This window comes from Leptonychotes weddellii, chromosome 13 (genome assembly GCF_054177405.1).
Source record: "Leptonychotes weddellii isolate Sample4059 chromosome 13, ASM5417740v2, whole genome shotgun sequence".
Classification (NCBI taxonomy): domain Eukaryota; kingdom Metazoa; phylum Chordata; class Mammalia; order Carnivora; family Phocidae; genus Leptonychotes; species Leptonychotes weddellii.
The window spans coordinates 3694962-3710326 of NC_138381.1; the positions used below are offsets into that span (position 1 = coordinate 3694962).

The 15365-nt window shown below is 45.0% G+C and overlaps 1 protein-coding gene across 7 annotated transcripts in view; it reads right to left on the bottom strand.

Moving 5' to 3' along the window:
• The window catches only part of ZNF407 (zinc finger protein 407), a 518640-nt gene that overhangs the window by 95375 nt on the left and 407900 nt on the right, over nt 1–15365 (bottom strand). The window contains exon 9 of one of the 7 annotated variants that reach the window (XM_081801013.1): nt 4874–5177. The exons of the other annotated variants lie outside the window; for them this stretch is intronic. Coding sequence (XP_081657139.1) covers nt 5164–5177 — 14 coding nt within the window. The 3' untranslated portion in view covers nt 4874–5163. Of the gene's footprint in view, nt 1–4873; nt 5178–15365 lie in introns of those variants that run through there. 7 annotated transcript variants of the gene reach the window in all.

Here is a 15365-nt window from a genome sequence, read left to right on the forward strand (position 1 = left end):
CCTTATATCTCAGAATCTAACCTATAAAATGGGGTGCTATGAATGCCTGTCTCGAAGACTGAGGCACTCCATGTAATCTGCTTAGCCCTGTGCCTCACACACAGTAAGGGCTCAGGGAATGTTAGGCCTTATTATTATTTATTTTCAGTAAAATGCATCATAGTTCACAGGTCATGTCATCTGAAACCGGTATGTAATATGACTAATATATGTGGATATGTAGAATAATCTTGTCTGATTAAAATATTTGAAGTATTTAAAGTCCTGCAATCAGGAGTAAAAAAAAAAAAAAAAAGTTCCAGGCCAGGAAGAAAAGAACGCGTGGGTCGTAGCCGCGTGAGGTCGACGCTGTGCCCGCTCGGCATCAGTGCAAGCACAGGGTCAGAAAGGGAGGGGGCAGCGTGCGGACGCACCGGTCACACCCGTGGAGGGCGCCAGGTGGAGATCTGTGCTCCACAGTTTAAGAAAAACATTGCCAGACAGGCATGAATACAGAGAAGAGAAACAAAAATACTCAGGGACTCGAAAACTCATAAGGAACAGTTGAGGCCTTCAAATATCACAGGACTATCTCCACAGGACACGACAAGGGATCCATTCTCTGTGGCACTAGCAGGCAAGGCTGGGGCAACAGAGAGGTTACGGGGAAGTCAGCCTGGCCCCAACACTGGTTCAAAAATGAACACAAGGCCTGAGTGATGAGCCCCCGTTAGGAAAGGCTGGGTGGCTGCTTTGGGGGGGATACTGCAAAGGGGACTCAAACCTGGGCCTCTATTATCCTTGCCAATCATTTAGATTCAGATTCTAGACCTGCTGAAGCTGGGAGCAGAAAATCTGAATATTCACGAACCTGTCCAAACAGATAGGCCGGGTGACGGGACACACTTTCAGGAAGCTGACAAACAAGTTTTGCCAGGATATGCTAGGTGAGAGCCTGCCAGAGGACTGGACTCATTCTAGCTCTATGACCACATCTCTGGCTCCCACTCTTAAACACCCACATGACCTCTTTGGTGCTACTTAGTTCCTTCAAGGGCAAACCAAACGTGAACTTGCTTTGCTGTTACCCGGACATTTGAATCTGTCCAGGCTCCTGAGTTAGCACCCACTTCTCTGTACCTTTATTTCTGTTCACAACTGTCTATCTTATCACCTGACCGTGAAATCTTGATGAACAAATCCCAAAGAATCTGTAATTGGTTACAGTTTATTTAGAAAGGCAGTGAGGTGGTGGTGGAAACACACCACTCAGACCCCCTGCTGTAGGAAGCCCAGATATCAGATGCCCCCCCACCCCCACTTCCCCAGGAAGCCTGCCGCGGGCTCGTGGGGTCCACAGACACAGTATGCAAGCACACACCCAGAGTAAGGTATGTGGCGCTGGATTAACCCTGAACTGGGTTGTTGGCCTGTGGAACGAGAGCCATCAGAGTGGGGAAGGCCAAGCGGTAAACCCGCCCAACTCAAGAAGGTGACTAAAAAGCCCTACAGCATCCCGGGGAGTGTGGCCGAGATCAGTGCCACCGTGAGAGGCTTCCAGGATGTTAAGAGGGTGGTGTCTCTCACGTCTCCATTCAGTTCACCAGACTGGCTCTACGGAGGGGTGCTGGGGAACTACTGTCCTCAACCAGCCGATAGCCCCGAGCACAGGTATTGTGCTGGATGTTCTGAGTGCTGGTTAAATGGCCCCAGAAGCACGGAATGCTTCTTTTCCACTCTGATTAGAAAAGAGGATCAGAAATAGTCTGCAACTGCATGGGAATAGCAACAAGATTCTTTCACAGCTTATCTCAAGGCTGTGTGAACTCTCCCACCTCCTGCTACAACACAGTCTAGAGAGGCTGGACTGTCTTGACAGTCCACAGAACATCATACACATCCACGACATCCGTGACACCACACCGAACGGGCCGCACGCACGCACGCCCAGTGGCTGGCATGCTGGAGGCCGCAGGGAGCCCAAAGAAGGAAGACCACCTTTGCAGAGTCAGGACCTGCCACGTCAGTGAGGCTTGTGGGGTCCGGGTGCAGGGCCTGTTGAGAGATTGCCCCCAAAGTGAAAATGCACCGTTCATCTTACCTCTCACACCATAAGGAAGGAAGCACAGCGCCTGGTAGGCATCTCCAGGTTCTGGAGGAAACTCCTTCCACTTTTAGAATGTTGTTCCAGTCCATATTGTGAGGACAGATTGTGGTGCGAGTCGGCCTGGCCCCCGTGTTATGATCCATTGGACGGTGCGGTGTTGGGAGGCACTGGTGAGGGCATTGGAGGGGGGGATGAAGTACAAAAGCATGGCTTCTGTTCAGCACAGGCTGAACGCTTGTGTCCGCCCAAATTCATATGCGGAGATGCTAATCTCCATAGGGATGAGTGATGGTATTAGGAGGTAGGGCCTCTGGAAGGCGGTTAGGTTGTGAAGGTGGAGCCCTCCCGAACGGGGTTAGTGCCTCTACAAAAGGGCACAGAGTTAGCTCCCTCTCCCCACCCTGTGAGGACACAGCGAGGGATCAGCCATCTGTCACCTGGACGAGGGCCGTCGCCATGCTCACATCCAAACTTTGGACCTGCAGCCAAACGAACTGTGAGCAATACCTTTCTGTCGTTTATAAGCCACAGATACACCTCTCCGGTATTTTGTAAAAGCGGCCTGAAGTGTCTGAGACAGCGAACCACAATGCAGATCCTTGGAATTCTGAAGCAAGACCGTGCCACCCGGGGCAGATATCACATGCCTCTGACTTACAGCCTGTGGCAATGACAGAGACAGTCTGACCAACTGACCAGGCAGTAAGTGGCCACACCACCAGAACCTCCCACTATGAGTCCGGTTCCAAAAGACCTGCCACGTGTCCACAGTGGCTTCCTGGGAGGTGGGTTCCACTGGGCTCACCAAGTCACGAAGTTGGAAGGGGCTGGCAGTAGTCATGGAAGCAGAGCTTCTGGGATCAAACCTCGGCAGGGCCAGAAAGCCTGAGTAAGCTGCATGAAGAAGTGGCCCCGACTCCGTCATGACATGTCGCACCAGGCAACAGACAGTACATCGGGTATTTCAAACCAACCCCAAACATTTCTTAGAGAGTCCTAGGATCAGTGCACTTTCCACACCATTTTCACATCATTACGTACGGAACTGTACAGTGAGAAATCATCTCCCAAATGACAGATCTGAGCATTGAAAGATGCTGAGTCATCAGAGAAAGATGGAAGATTATTTACTATCTGGATTTCACCAAAATAGGAAGGCAAAGATAGCAGGCAGAAAGCCTTCCACAGAATTCGAAACTACTGAAGAAACAGTTTCATAGTAAATTCTCTCTTACCCAATAAGACTATTCTCTAAGTCTCTAGGGATCCTAAGGTTTTAGCTCTGCTTATATTATTTAAATTTGCTGGATGTGCCATCTAGGAACTTGGGTATTTCAGATCATTTTCTTAATTATTATATATTCCACAAACACTGAAGCTAAATTCTTTGGATTTAATTCTTTACATCAGCAAGGCAAATATGAATTATGGCCTAGCTTTTAAGAAAGTAATTATGTGAAGATATTAGCATGATAGACAACTATAATAAATAAAATATAAAGTAACCAGGTAACACACATTCAAATAGCCATGCCTTCAAAGAGAGAAGAACTCGCCTGGCCTAGGGTAGGGATCAGGAAAGTAGTCACAGAAGATCAGGGTCTTGAAGGATGAGTAGGAATTTGTCAGGCAGTGAAAGCAAGTGGAGAAAACCCCCCACCATTCTACACATATTCTAGACCCAGCAAGTGTGTGGCGTGGCTACACAGTCTTAGTGTAGGGGCAAGAGAGGGGAGCAGAGTGAAAAGCCGGGCTCCTCCGCTCCTGGGAGGCTCAGGGCTCTGAACTTGGACATCTGTGGTGACGGGAGGCCAATGAGGAAGTCTAAGCAAGGAAATAACACAGTGGAAGAGATTTGGAAATGATCTGTGGCATCAGACATGGAGAAGGAACGTGCAAGTTGTGATATCGTTGCTTTCCAAAGAGCGATCAAACCCTGTCCACCTTTGTGGAAGGAAGACAGGGAGGGAGTCTGATGTGGTAGACGTCACAGACTTACGGGCTGAGCTCCTGGTCTCACGCAAAGGTGCAGAGGTTCAAGGCATTCATATGAACTAGCTCACTGGCTTCGTTCTGGATGCTTCAGTCTCTGGGCTCATCCCTGAGTTCCTCCTGCCTCCTCTTTTCCTCTCTGGGCAGCAAGGTCTGGAGGACTAACATGAGGTCAATGGAAATGTTCTTCAACCCAGCAGGTGCTTCCTGAAACCCCAGCGGTTTGCTGAGGTGCTAGGGGGGAGCTCAGGTCATTCACAGCGACAAGAACAACTGTTTCCATTGTTATTTCAAGAAAATCGATCAAAGAAGTACTTAAACATTTGTCTGTAGCAACAGAAAAGCTTGAGACCCTAAGTCCTGCTCTGTGAGAGGGAACAGCAGCAACTCGTGACACATTCACCCAGAGGAGTTGTCACGGTGTAGCAACGCCCTGGAGGGGCTTTGACCATTTTAGAATTGAAACGTGTTCCTATGCTCAGTCATATGCTGTTTAACTTACCCCCACAGTAGACTGTGTTTAATGACAGGGAGCAGAAGAGACACTGAAAGTAAAATATTCGTCCAGGGAGAAACTGCGATGACAGCAATTCTACAAATTTACCTCTGATTGACTTTCCAAAGGTCCTTAACTTGTACTCATTTGATCAAGATTATTTATTTGCAAATAAGTGCTTACAAATGTGCTCTCTTACCCCGTCATTACAAAACAAAGCAAACACTTCAAACATAATTATAAAAATGTATGAAAATAATCTCGTTGATTTTTTGAAGGCACAAAATGTCAAGGATTCCAGCATCAGCTCATTGACAGCAGCTCTCAATTCAGAAGTCAAGCTGAGAATTGGTCCTGTGGGAGAACCAGGAAGAGGTATCCAGTCGATGCTTTCTGGCAACACGCTGTGGGCCAGGGGGAAGGCTGGGCTTAGCTGGAGACTGCACGTCTGGCCGTGCCCAGAATACAGGTGGTGGTCCCAGGTAACTTCAGGGTGAAATCACCCAGGCAGGGAAGGGCGCAAAGTTCTGGGCCCCAGGGGACACTGACGGCCGAAGCAGAGTCAGAGGCAGGCAGGACGGCTGGATAGTCAAGACCTGTGGTCTTGGAGGGCAAGAAAAAAGAGGGTGATGGAGTGTGTGAAGGGCCAAAGAGTAATACCCGCAAGATTGGAACAAGATCTCTGCCAGCTAATGTGTTGGGGGAGGGGGCTTGAAATGTATCCTTCCAAGTACAAGACCACTGAGAGGAACAAGGGCGGGGATGGACAGAGCACGGGGACAGGAAGCACGGGCCTCACGCCACCGCAGACAAAGTAGGGTGTGCGTTGGCCTGGGTCCCATTCCCACCGGAGTATGTGATGCTGACAATTTCCCTTCGGAGCACGTGGCTCATGCATCATGAATACCAACACACGGCATTTTTACACAAAAATCAGAATACAACACGATCTGATTGGCAGTTTCATTAAAAGAAAAAAAAAAAAAGGTGTGTGAAACTTGGAATAACATTCACCGAAATACGGAAATTCCTGTTTACCTTCACCTCTGCTCACTATTAAAATTCCTCAGTATTTTTCTGAACAAAAATGTCCCACTCTTTCTTGGAGTCGCAAGACAATCAGCATGACAGTACAGAATTAATTCCTCATTTGCTGGCTGAAAGAAACTCAAAGCTGAATTGCCAAAGGGCAAAACAGAGGGAGTGACACCATACATCTCCGCTTCTATATATGTCCATTTGATTACTGTGCTTGTATGTCTGTATTATCCTGGCGATCTAACAGTTGTTGTCTTACTTCATTTACAGAGTGCCAAGGTATCTATTAGCAGGAACTATGCTTTGAAAAGTATTATTAAATATCTGGAATTCTTAATAGAAATCCCAGGACGTCCAGCAGATAACTGACAGAGAACAAAGGCCAAGAGGTCTCCTTGGAAACGCTCCGTGACGAGAACGCTGGGGCCTCTGCCTGCCTGGTGCCCGCAATGGGGTTGCGCGGGCTAGGGTCCTCCCACACTCCGACGTCCAGGCTCTGAGACGGGGCCTCGCCGGCGTTCCTTGGGTGTTGCGAGTAACTTCTGTCGTCCAGAACTCCCTTGTGCTAGTTACTTCCATCGGCTGGAACAAACCCTGCGGCCTCTTCCGCTCTTTCGACGCCGTCCTGCCGGGCATGAGGCTGCCATAGATCAGCCCTGCCTCTGCACACCCCTTTCCCTACACAACATAACAAGAACCAACCAACCCTGAAAATCACAACTTAGCCAGCCCACCTCACCCTCACTGAGCTTGGTTCTTTCTCAAAACATACTTCTCTTATTCACCTTTTGGTTTTATTGTCCTACTTCTTAAATTCATTTTTATGTATAAACAATGTTAAACATTCTAACGGATATACCCAAAAGTAGCCTGGATTTCGGATACAACCTTATTAAATAAAAAAGGCTTCGCTCCTTTCCAACCTACAAAGAAACTGCCATGAACATGACATTTATTTGGCCCATACTTAACTTGGACACATTGAAAGACAGGGGGCAAGAAACACTTGGGAGGCAAACCACCACATCCTGATCAGAGATTTTTTTAGCTCAAACCCTCACACAGAAAATGTGTACCTAGAGGGAGAACGTTTTTTCTTGAAATCAGTTGTAAATTCAGCACCGTGAATAGAAAATATCAAGGAAGAGAGGCAATTAGCACACAGACTCTTTACACAGCCATTCAAAGGGGCTGAGCCCACGGTAGGCGCCGTCTGTTCTGCATCTAACAGAGCCCAAGGCACCGGCAGAATCACAGCCCCGCCATGCGGGTGATGGTTTGCCTGGGGGCTGGCCCACTTTCTAACTGTTGGCTCATGTTAAGTATCAGGACTACTAAAGCTCGACCCTGGAATTCCCATGTCTAAGACAGACGGAGACGAAGCAGTCTGGCCACTCAGTTCCCTACCACATCGTTTAAAACCCAGCGGGCTAGACGCCTCTCAGCTTCTGCTCGTTGGAGAGTTCTCGGATTCCATGACCGTGCCGATCCTCTCAGGGACAGGCTGAGCAACCGGACGGTAACCGCTGCTTAGTCTATGGAAAACACCACCTATTGACTGGGCTCATACTGTTGTCTTTTTAGAATGAGACAGTATGGTCGGGCCTTTCCTGTTTAGCTATGAATAAACATCCTCTTCAGTACTGAGCATACCTTCACCTCCACAATATAGTAGCTGATTGCGCTATTTAGATTCGGAAATTAAGGGGCTGATTGTAGTATTATAGCTCAAATGGATTTACAGTTACCATATCTGGCCCAGTGTGATTTCAACTAAGAATGACTTCTGACCATTTGAATGGAAATTCAGGAACATTAGAAGAAGCCATGTTTACAGGGTCTGGTTCATCACATGCAAATACTGTGCATTAAGATGGGAAATACCCATTCATGAAGATAATGAGAACTGACATCAACATAAGAAAATAACAGGTTTATAGATTCTGAGACTTATAATATAAAGCAGTAGATTTGCTCCTTCTGCTTAAAAGCATATTCATCCCCCACCCCCCACTCACATTTGATCTGCAATCCAAAAACAAAGCTCTCTGGTCTGTTAGCACAAAACCTTATAAAATCACTCAACATTGGACATTAAAGCTTCCATTCTGTAAAAGAACAGGGTGCGGGGTGACAAGTATGCGAGCTGAGAACAAACAGCGGCGGAGAAAGCGGCGGGTCAATGGGCGCCCCCAGAATCCGGCATTCATAACACAGTCCCATGAATAGCACCGCGAACAAAGACAGTGATGATAAAATTGGTGTTTTTGTTTTATAAGGCTGGCACAGATGGGCCTGGCATGCTTCATGATTCATTTTCATGAAACCTCAGCCACATTTCTACTGTCCGCAGGCAAAGGGTCTACATGAAGGAGGCCAACGACTTGCCAATTGCTTTTCCAAATGCCCCAACTTAGGCCCAGAGAAGGAATTTAAACACTTCTCAGACTGGCTGAGTGCTTATCATCTTAGGTAAACAATGGGACCTGAATGGCTCAGGTACGAACATGCATCTTAACTAAAATGAGTAACTTTTACTTCCCAGCTAGACCTAAAGTTCTAATATAGAACTTTCTGTTGCTTAGCTGTACACTTTACACACACACACATTTCCTAATCAAGCTAAAAAAAAATGTCATTCCTCGTTCAGTCACGTATTGCTGACAATGCACTCTTTTACTTTACAATAAAATCCTGGAAGAAAGTCTTTGCTATAATGGAATTTGCACCAGTGTGTTTAGACTGAGTGCTGAATGTGGGGGTAGCCAGCGTAGGTTCCCGCAAGAACACAGATAGACAAATACATCTTCAGTCTTGGCCCCAAACATTACCTACATGGTGATCTCCAGCAGAAAATAAAACACTTTAAACACCACACGAAATAATAAGTGTTAGTTTTTTCTTTCAAGTAAACCGAATATCATTTGGTTTTAGTCACATCTGGCATACTGATAGAATTTCTTCACAGTAAGATACAATTAATATATTTATTTTACACCGCCTTTTTTTTTTTTTTAAGATTTTATTTATTTATTTGAGAGAGAGAGAATGAGAGAGAGAGAACACCTGAGAGGGGATAGGGTCAGAGGACGAAGCAGACTCCCTGCCGAGCAGGAAGCCCGATGCGGGACTTGATCCAGGGACTCCAGGATCATGACCTGAGCCGAAGGCAGCTGCTCAACCAACTGAGCCACCCAGGCACCCTACACCGCCTATCTTAACACGTAACAATGAAAATCTCACTGTGCCTCACAGTTGTCCAGTTTTAGGAAAGGGCCTTAAATTAAAATGATAGCAGTGTAGGGCTGTTTCAGGTTCAGGCCCACTTCCTGCTCAGAAGGATGACCGAGGGCTGCTCTTAGTAACGGAGGGGTGAGAAACAGCAAACCAAACCAGTCTGAACGGGATCTGTGAACAGCGTAGAATCTTCTAGTTATGTCTTGAAGTCAAAGCCAGAGCTATTGAGGAATCTAGTTCTAAAGGCCTGTCTCCTTATAAAAACAAACTCCTTTCAATGAAGCTGCAGGTAAACAAGTTAAATTTGTGCTTTTGTTCAAAGGGCAAGACATTTTGCCCCCAAATGCTGGTACGTATTCTTAAAACCAGATCTAGTACCAGTTCTGTAAATTATGAAACATTCACGGAAAGGTTCTAAAGATGCAAGGAGAGGCCAACTGCTCTTCTCTGCTCTCGTACGTTTTCAGTAGTGTTTTATATTTTGGTCCCAGGGATCAATTACCTTACGCTGACTGTATCTGCATATTTCTCAGGACCTTTTTACAGAAGCATATACTGCTACATACACCAAAGATGGAAGGTAATCAGAATAATTCATAACTGCTCAGCAGCTCTAAGTGTCCGAAGTAAACCTAGCGGTTTAGCAATTTAAAAAATTGTGTCGCTGATTACTAAATCAGCTGGCTTCCCTGCAAGTCCTTTTATGTACTGATAACTGTCAGCTCGCTACACTTACTGGACGTTGGAGTCTAACATCAAGTCACAGGGCACTTTGCTTGGCAAGTGAAGCATTTTAAGCAAGAGCTTAGGTAAAGCCACAGGGGCAGCTCATTAAATCTGACCACGATAGAACGTTATCGCCGCCCCAGAGGTGAGCCCAATCTCTGGCCGCGTGCAGAGAAGAACATCACACTCGATGCCAGAAACCACGTTTTAACAGAGGAGGGGGACTAGCAGGTACAAACCAGAACACGTCCGCACGGATGTGATAGAGAAGACCCCATACCAAATGAACATGGGAGCGAGAGAAGGAGGGAGAAGAAAGCAACTAAGGAGGCTGGCTTGGCAAATCTAGATGTGGGCAAACCCAGATGAAAACAGTGTCCAAAGTGTTTGGCAAGGTGCCAAGTAGAGGAGGGACCGCACACCACCTGGGTAGCTCTAGTCTACCAGAGATATGTTTTAATTCATTAGGAGGAATACTTTTCTAAAAATTGGAGCAATTCACACAGGAAAACATACCTGAAAAGACGCTCAGCATCGTTAGTCACTAAGAAAATGCAAATTAAAACCATGACGAGATATGACTACGCATTAACTAGAATGACTAAAATAAGAAAGACCAATAATGCCAAGTGTTGGTGAGGATGTGGAGCAACTGGGACTCTCACACGTGACTGGTGGGGATGCAAACTGACACAGCTGTGATCGGAAAGAGTTCGGCAATTTCCGACCATCTGACCCCACAATCCCATTCCTAAGGAAATGGAAACATGTCTGCACAAGGACTTGTCCCCGAATGTTTACTGTGGCAGCTATTTTCATAATTGCCCACAACTGGAAACCATCCAAATGCCCATCAAAAGAAGACCAGATAAACACACGGTGGTATATCCATACGGTGGAATACCGCGCAGGATCAAGGGGGAGCAAGGGCTGGTAGATGCAACAGAAGGAATGAATCTCAAAAGCATGACGCTAAGTGAAATAAGGCCACATACTGTACAATTCCATTTACATGACATTCTGGAAAGGACCATACGGTAAGGAGAACCAAGGACTGGGTGTGAGGAATGTTCTAGAACTTGATTGTGCTGATGGTTAGATGGCTGTACGCATTTGTCAAAACTCATCCAACTGCAAACCTAAGGAGGATTACATTTACTATATGTAAATTAAACCTCAATTAAAAAAATAGTAAATATCCTACGTATAAATACTGCATTCCTTCTCATGAAAGTTCTTGAACACGTCTAGGTGATTTCCTGTCACAAATGCTGAGACATGTTCTTGCATTTGAGGGCCATGTGGATCATTTTCCATCGAAGCGGTCTTAGGATTCTATAGTTATGTAATACTACGACTTTCCGTTCTTCATCTCTAGTTATTTAGAGTAACTCAATGACTTCTTTTTAACAGATGGAAACGAGTCTGCTCCAGCTAGTGTCATATTTATTTTCTAGAGACAACGTAAATCCTGTGGTTCATATAATCTTCTGAAGTCTAATAATGACAAAAATCATTAGGCTGAATTATCATTTATTTCTATGTTTTATTTTATCGATGACACAGAAATGAGCAAGGCTAAATCAAAGGGCAACAATATTGAGGGAAGCCAGATATATATAAATTAGATGCCTAAAAAAAGGAGATGCCCATTCTCTCAAGCTGAAGATGGGCTTCTGTCAGGCTAGGTTTAGTGTTCTGTCTGTGGGAGATTCTGGGAGGTTCTCCCCACTATCTTTATTAACATTTATGGATGTATGCTACACTCTATTTAATTAGGGAAACACCACCTCTTCAATGAATGTGGCTTTATATAAAAATGGGGATGTGAATGTCCACCAGATGGCTGTAATTGTGGTCAATTAACACTGCTTTTTGTTCTCTATTTATCCTTTGGTTGTACTAGAGCTGAATACTGGCTTTCTGCTTGGTACTTGTGTGTGTGTGTGTGTGTGTGTGTGTTCCAACACAAGCCAAATGTGGGAGACCTCCAGCAGTCCCCACTAGGCTACAGTGATGTGAGAATAACGTCAAGCTATTGGTGGTTTAGATGGACCCTGTGTGTGTTGACAATCGGAAGTCGACAGTTCAGGAGAGGGGGATCCTACTGCTGTGGTCACTGGTGCCTTCTCGTCTAGAGTCAGAGTTCTGACCATCGCTTACACACCCGGTAAGGCTTTTATCCGCCAACACTGCCACTTTTTTCTTCATAATGTGGCTGGTGGTCGACTTCCAGACTCAGGTAGCTCCAGACTGAAAGGGAAGTCTGGCCACAGCTAGTGGTAAGTGCCCAGACAGCGTACTGAGCCTTTCTAAAACTGTGCTTTCCCTGACTTTAGAACGTGGCTGTGGCACCTGCCAGGGTGTATTTTAAGTGTTAGGGAACAGCGTGTGAGGCACCCAGCAGCACACGCTTGGCCTGCGGTCGTGCTTAATGCATGGGGAGCAACCCTGGCTCCTGATTCCCTCCAGAACCACTTACTTCTGAAGTAATTACCGCTTCTGAAAGAAAAACTCCTACACCTGGAGTATGACCCAGTATGAGTCACAGCGCTTGGTGGCATCTCATGGTGCTCCGCTCTTCCCCGCGTGCTAGGCCATGGCAGCTTCCAAAGCTGCTTTTCACAAGTTAGAATGGTGTTTACACGTCTTTGTACTAGCAAGAGTGTAAAAAGTTTACTGAATTTACAGCAATTAACTGCACCTGCATCCGTGCAAGTTAATTTAAGTAGTGCACACTTTGGGGAAGGCGTATGCAGCGGCCAGCTTTGTGTTCCGAGAGGCAAAGAGGGACTATCTGCAGACTATTACATACACATTCTCAGCTACAAGTTATGAATGCATTTATAATACTTAATAGTTTGATTATCATGTGGTTGAAACCAAGTACAGTCAACTCTTGACCCCTGCAACGAAGAGAAGATACGCACTGTGCACTCAGAACAGATGACAAGATGGAAAGGGTGCAAAGATATATAAAGATACAAATCCAACTGATAAGATAGAAAGGAAGACAGTCTTTAGTCTTTTCACCCCAATTTTGGATAAAGATCAATACCCATCATCTTTTTTCTTAACATACTAAACATGGGAATCAATCACAGCCACTCAGTATGAATAAGGTGTTTTTTTGTTTTTTGTTTTTTAAACGTGATTGTTCCCTACAAATGCACAGTACCCAGTACCCAGGACCCAGGACCCAGCATCCAGGATCCTACACCCACGGACTCTGCACAAGGCAAGGTGAGCAGAGCCCTCAGGGTGGCTCAAGGCTTCCGCCAGGCGGAAAGAACACGCCTGATCTCACTGGGCTGCTTAGCCCTGCTCAAGTGAGCTACCTGGGGGATCAGACACGGTAAGGAATTTGGGGATAAGTCACTGAGCAACAACGGGAATACAGGGCCACTGACTCCAGGAAGTCGAAGGCCAAGCGTTCCGGCTGAAATGGCCACAGAGAGCCGGCCAGGTCGATAGTGGTGAATGCGACAGAGCCGTCCCTGTGCCTCTCTCCATGTCAGACTGGCCAAATCTAATTGTATACAACTCATTTACCATGGCTGGAAAACAACAGACCCAGCTTATGAGAAAACAGAGATTTCACCAAAAAATTTCCCTGGGGAAATGTATGAAATTGAGCCTTTTCCTTATGACAACAATTTTGAAACTGTAACCTGCATCAACTCAAATTACCATCACATGCCTGAAATCAATTTGTTGAGAAAGACTCTCTCCATAATGGATGACAAAAAAACAAAACCAAAACCAAAAACAAAAATAAAACAAAAGCAAGGCAGTCAGCCAGCCAGACAGCCAGCAAGCAGGCTTGGCACCTCTGTTTGGAAACTGGTTAAGAGATAATGTGCAAAACTCAAAACTTTCCAGTATTCATAAGATATAAAAAAACATTTAAAACAAATGATTTGACAGCTGCAAATGCAGGATAACACCTAGCTGAATTATAGAAACAGTGTGGATAATTACTTTTTTCAAACGTTGGGGCTCTGTGGACCAAGGTCCTGTCTGAACCTCCCTGCAGCAGTTAATATGCAATAATACGTATCTGCTGTCATATTGCCCTAAGTCTCTTTATCATCCGCACATCAGTGAGAATGATGAGAGGCGTCCCATGATTCCAGCAGTCTTCTTTGAAGGATCCACACGTTAATTACCACACTAATTATGGTTTTTGAATAACTAACCGGAGTAAGCAGCCTATGGGAGGTACAGCATAAACCTAAGACTGAGAAAACACTAGTCACTGAGTCATCAGTGTAGACTGACACACGGAACAGGTTTAAAAGAAGTGGAGGCAGAGGATTTGTAAAAGAAAAGCATCTGCAATAATTAGGGCTCCGTAAAGCAAAAAGAAATGCTATTTCTTAATGGCAAGTGCATTTAGACTGTTATCTAAAGATCTGAAGGTAAGCCTGCTTAATTCACTGCTTCTTCTTTTGTTATTAGGAAAACATAATTGTTCCAAATAATTAGCACTAGAGTACATCACAAGCTGACAACAAAATTATAGAAATCTTCATATTCGGATCCCTCTAGCTGGCTATTAGGAACAGTTTCTGATCATAACCCATTAGTTGAAGTGCTGTGAGTTCTTGATTGCCACCAAATAACCTCAGATATCTGCCTAAGTTAACAGCCCCTATTTATCAGGGTTTTCTTGACAGTAAAAATTACTTAGGATTTTTACAGCTGCCACACGAAAGAATGTATTCGATGTATGCACTTGGAAGATTAAGTGATACAATAATTGAAACATGGATTTTAAATACACTCTTAACTCCTAAATTCCTACGTGAAAACCCGAAAAGACACTTTTCAATTTTTAACAGTGGCACCACCCTGTTTCTCAGAAACTGGAATGGTCCCATTTCGTATCCTGGGATGTTCATGTTAATTTTTTTTTTTTGGCTTGCACTGTAGTCCTACCTTTTACAAAACATCCCTTTCATTTTTAAGTTTTCTTGAATGCTTTTTTTTTTTTATTATTGAAAAAAATTCCCCGTGTGTGAACAATGTCAGGTGTACACTTTGGCTTGTTACTAATAATTTAAAACTAGCTCAGTAGCATTCTGTGAGGCAGGGGGAAAAGAGACAAAGGGGCACAATACAGTTTTAAAGATAGCGAACCAAATGACCTGCTTGCCAGAAATCGCTGTATTAACCTCCTGTGGAAAAAACAAAAAACAAAACAAAAACAAAAACCCAAACCCCAGACACTGTGGAGAATCTTCTGCTCTGCTGGTTACACAGCCCGCTGCTGGGAGCAGCTTATTGATAATACAACATGTGGCCAATGAAAACGTGTTGGAATAATCTAGTAATTTTGTAATCAGTAATGCCATTTAAAGTTACTTCGGAAATTCTTCTGTGCCAACAGCTTAGCTGATAAACCCACAAAGCTTTATGTTTTATCCCATGAGGGGGAACTTTGATTACTCTGGTAATTAATGATGTTGGAGAGTAATATGGATTTTCTGTTAAGATTTGAGTTTGAAGTTAATTAGTCTTCACGTTATGATTTGCTGATTAATTATGGATATTTAGCTATAAAGAGAGATGTTAATTATTAATCTCAAAAAAATCATCTAGTGTAATTAACTAAAACTTTGATATCAGCTGAAATTCCCATTGCATATAACTTCTGAGATTATCAATTACCAGCGCAGAGCACCGAGCACGCGCCCCACGAAGGAGGCATCCCGGGCGCCGGGCGAGCGGCTGGAGCGGCGCGGCCACGGAGCGCACCTGCCGGAGGCTCCGCTCAGCAGCGGGGCC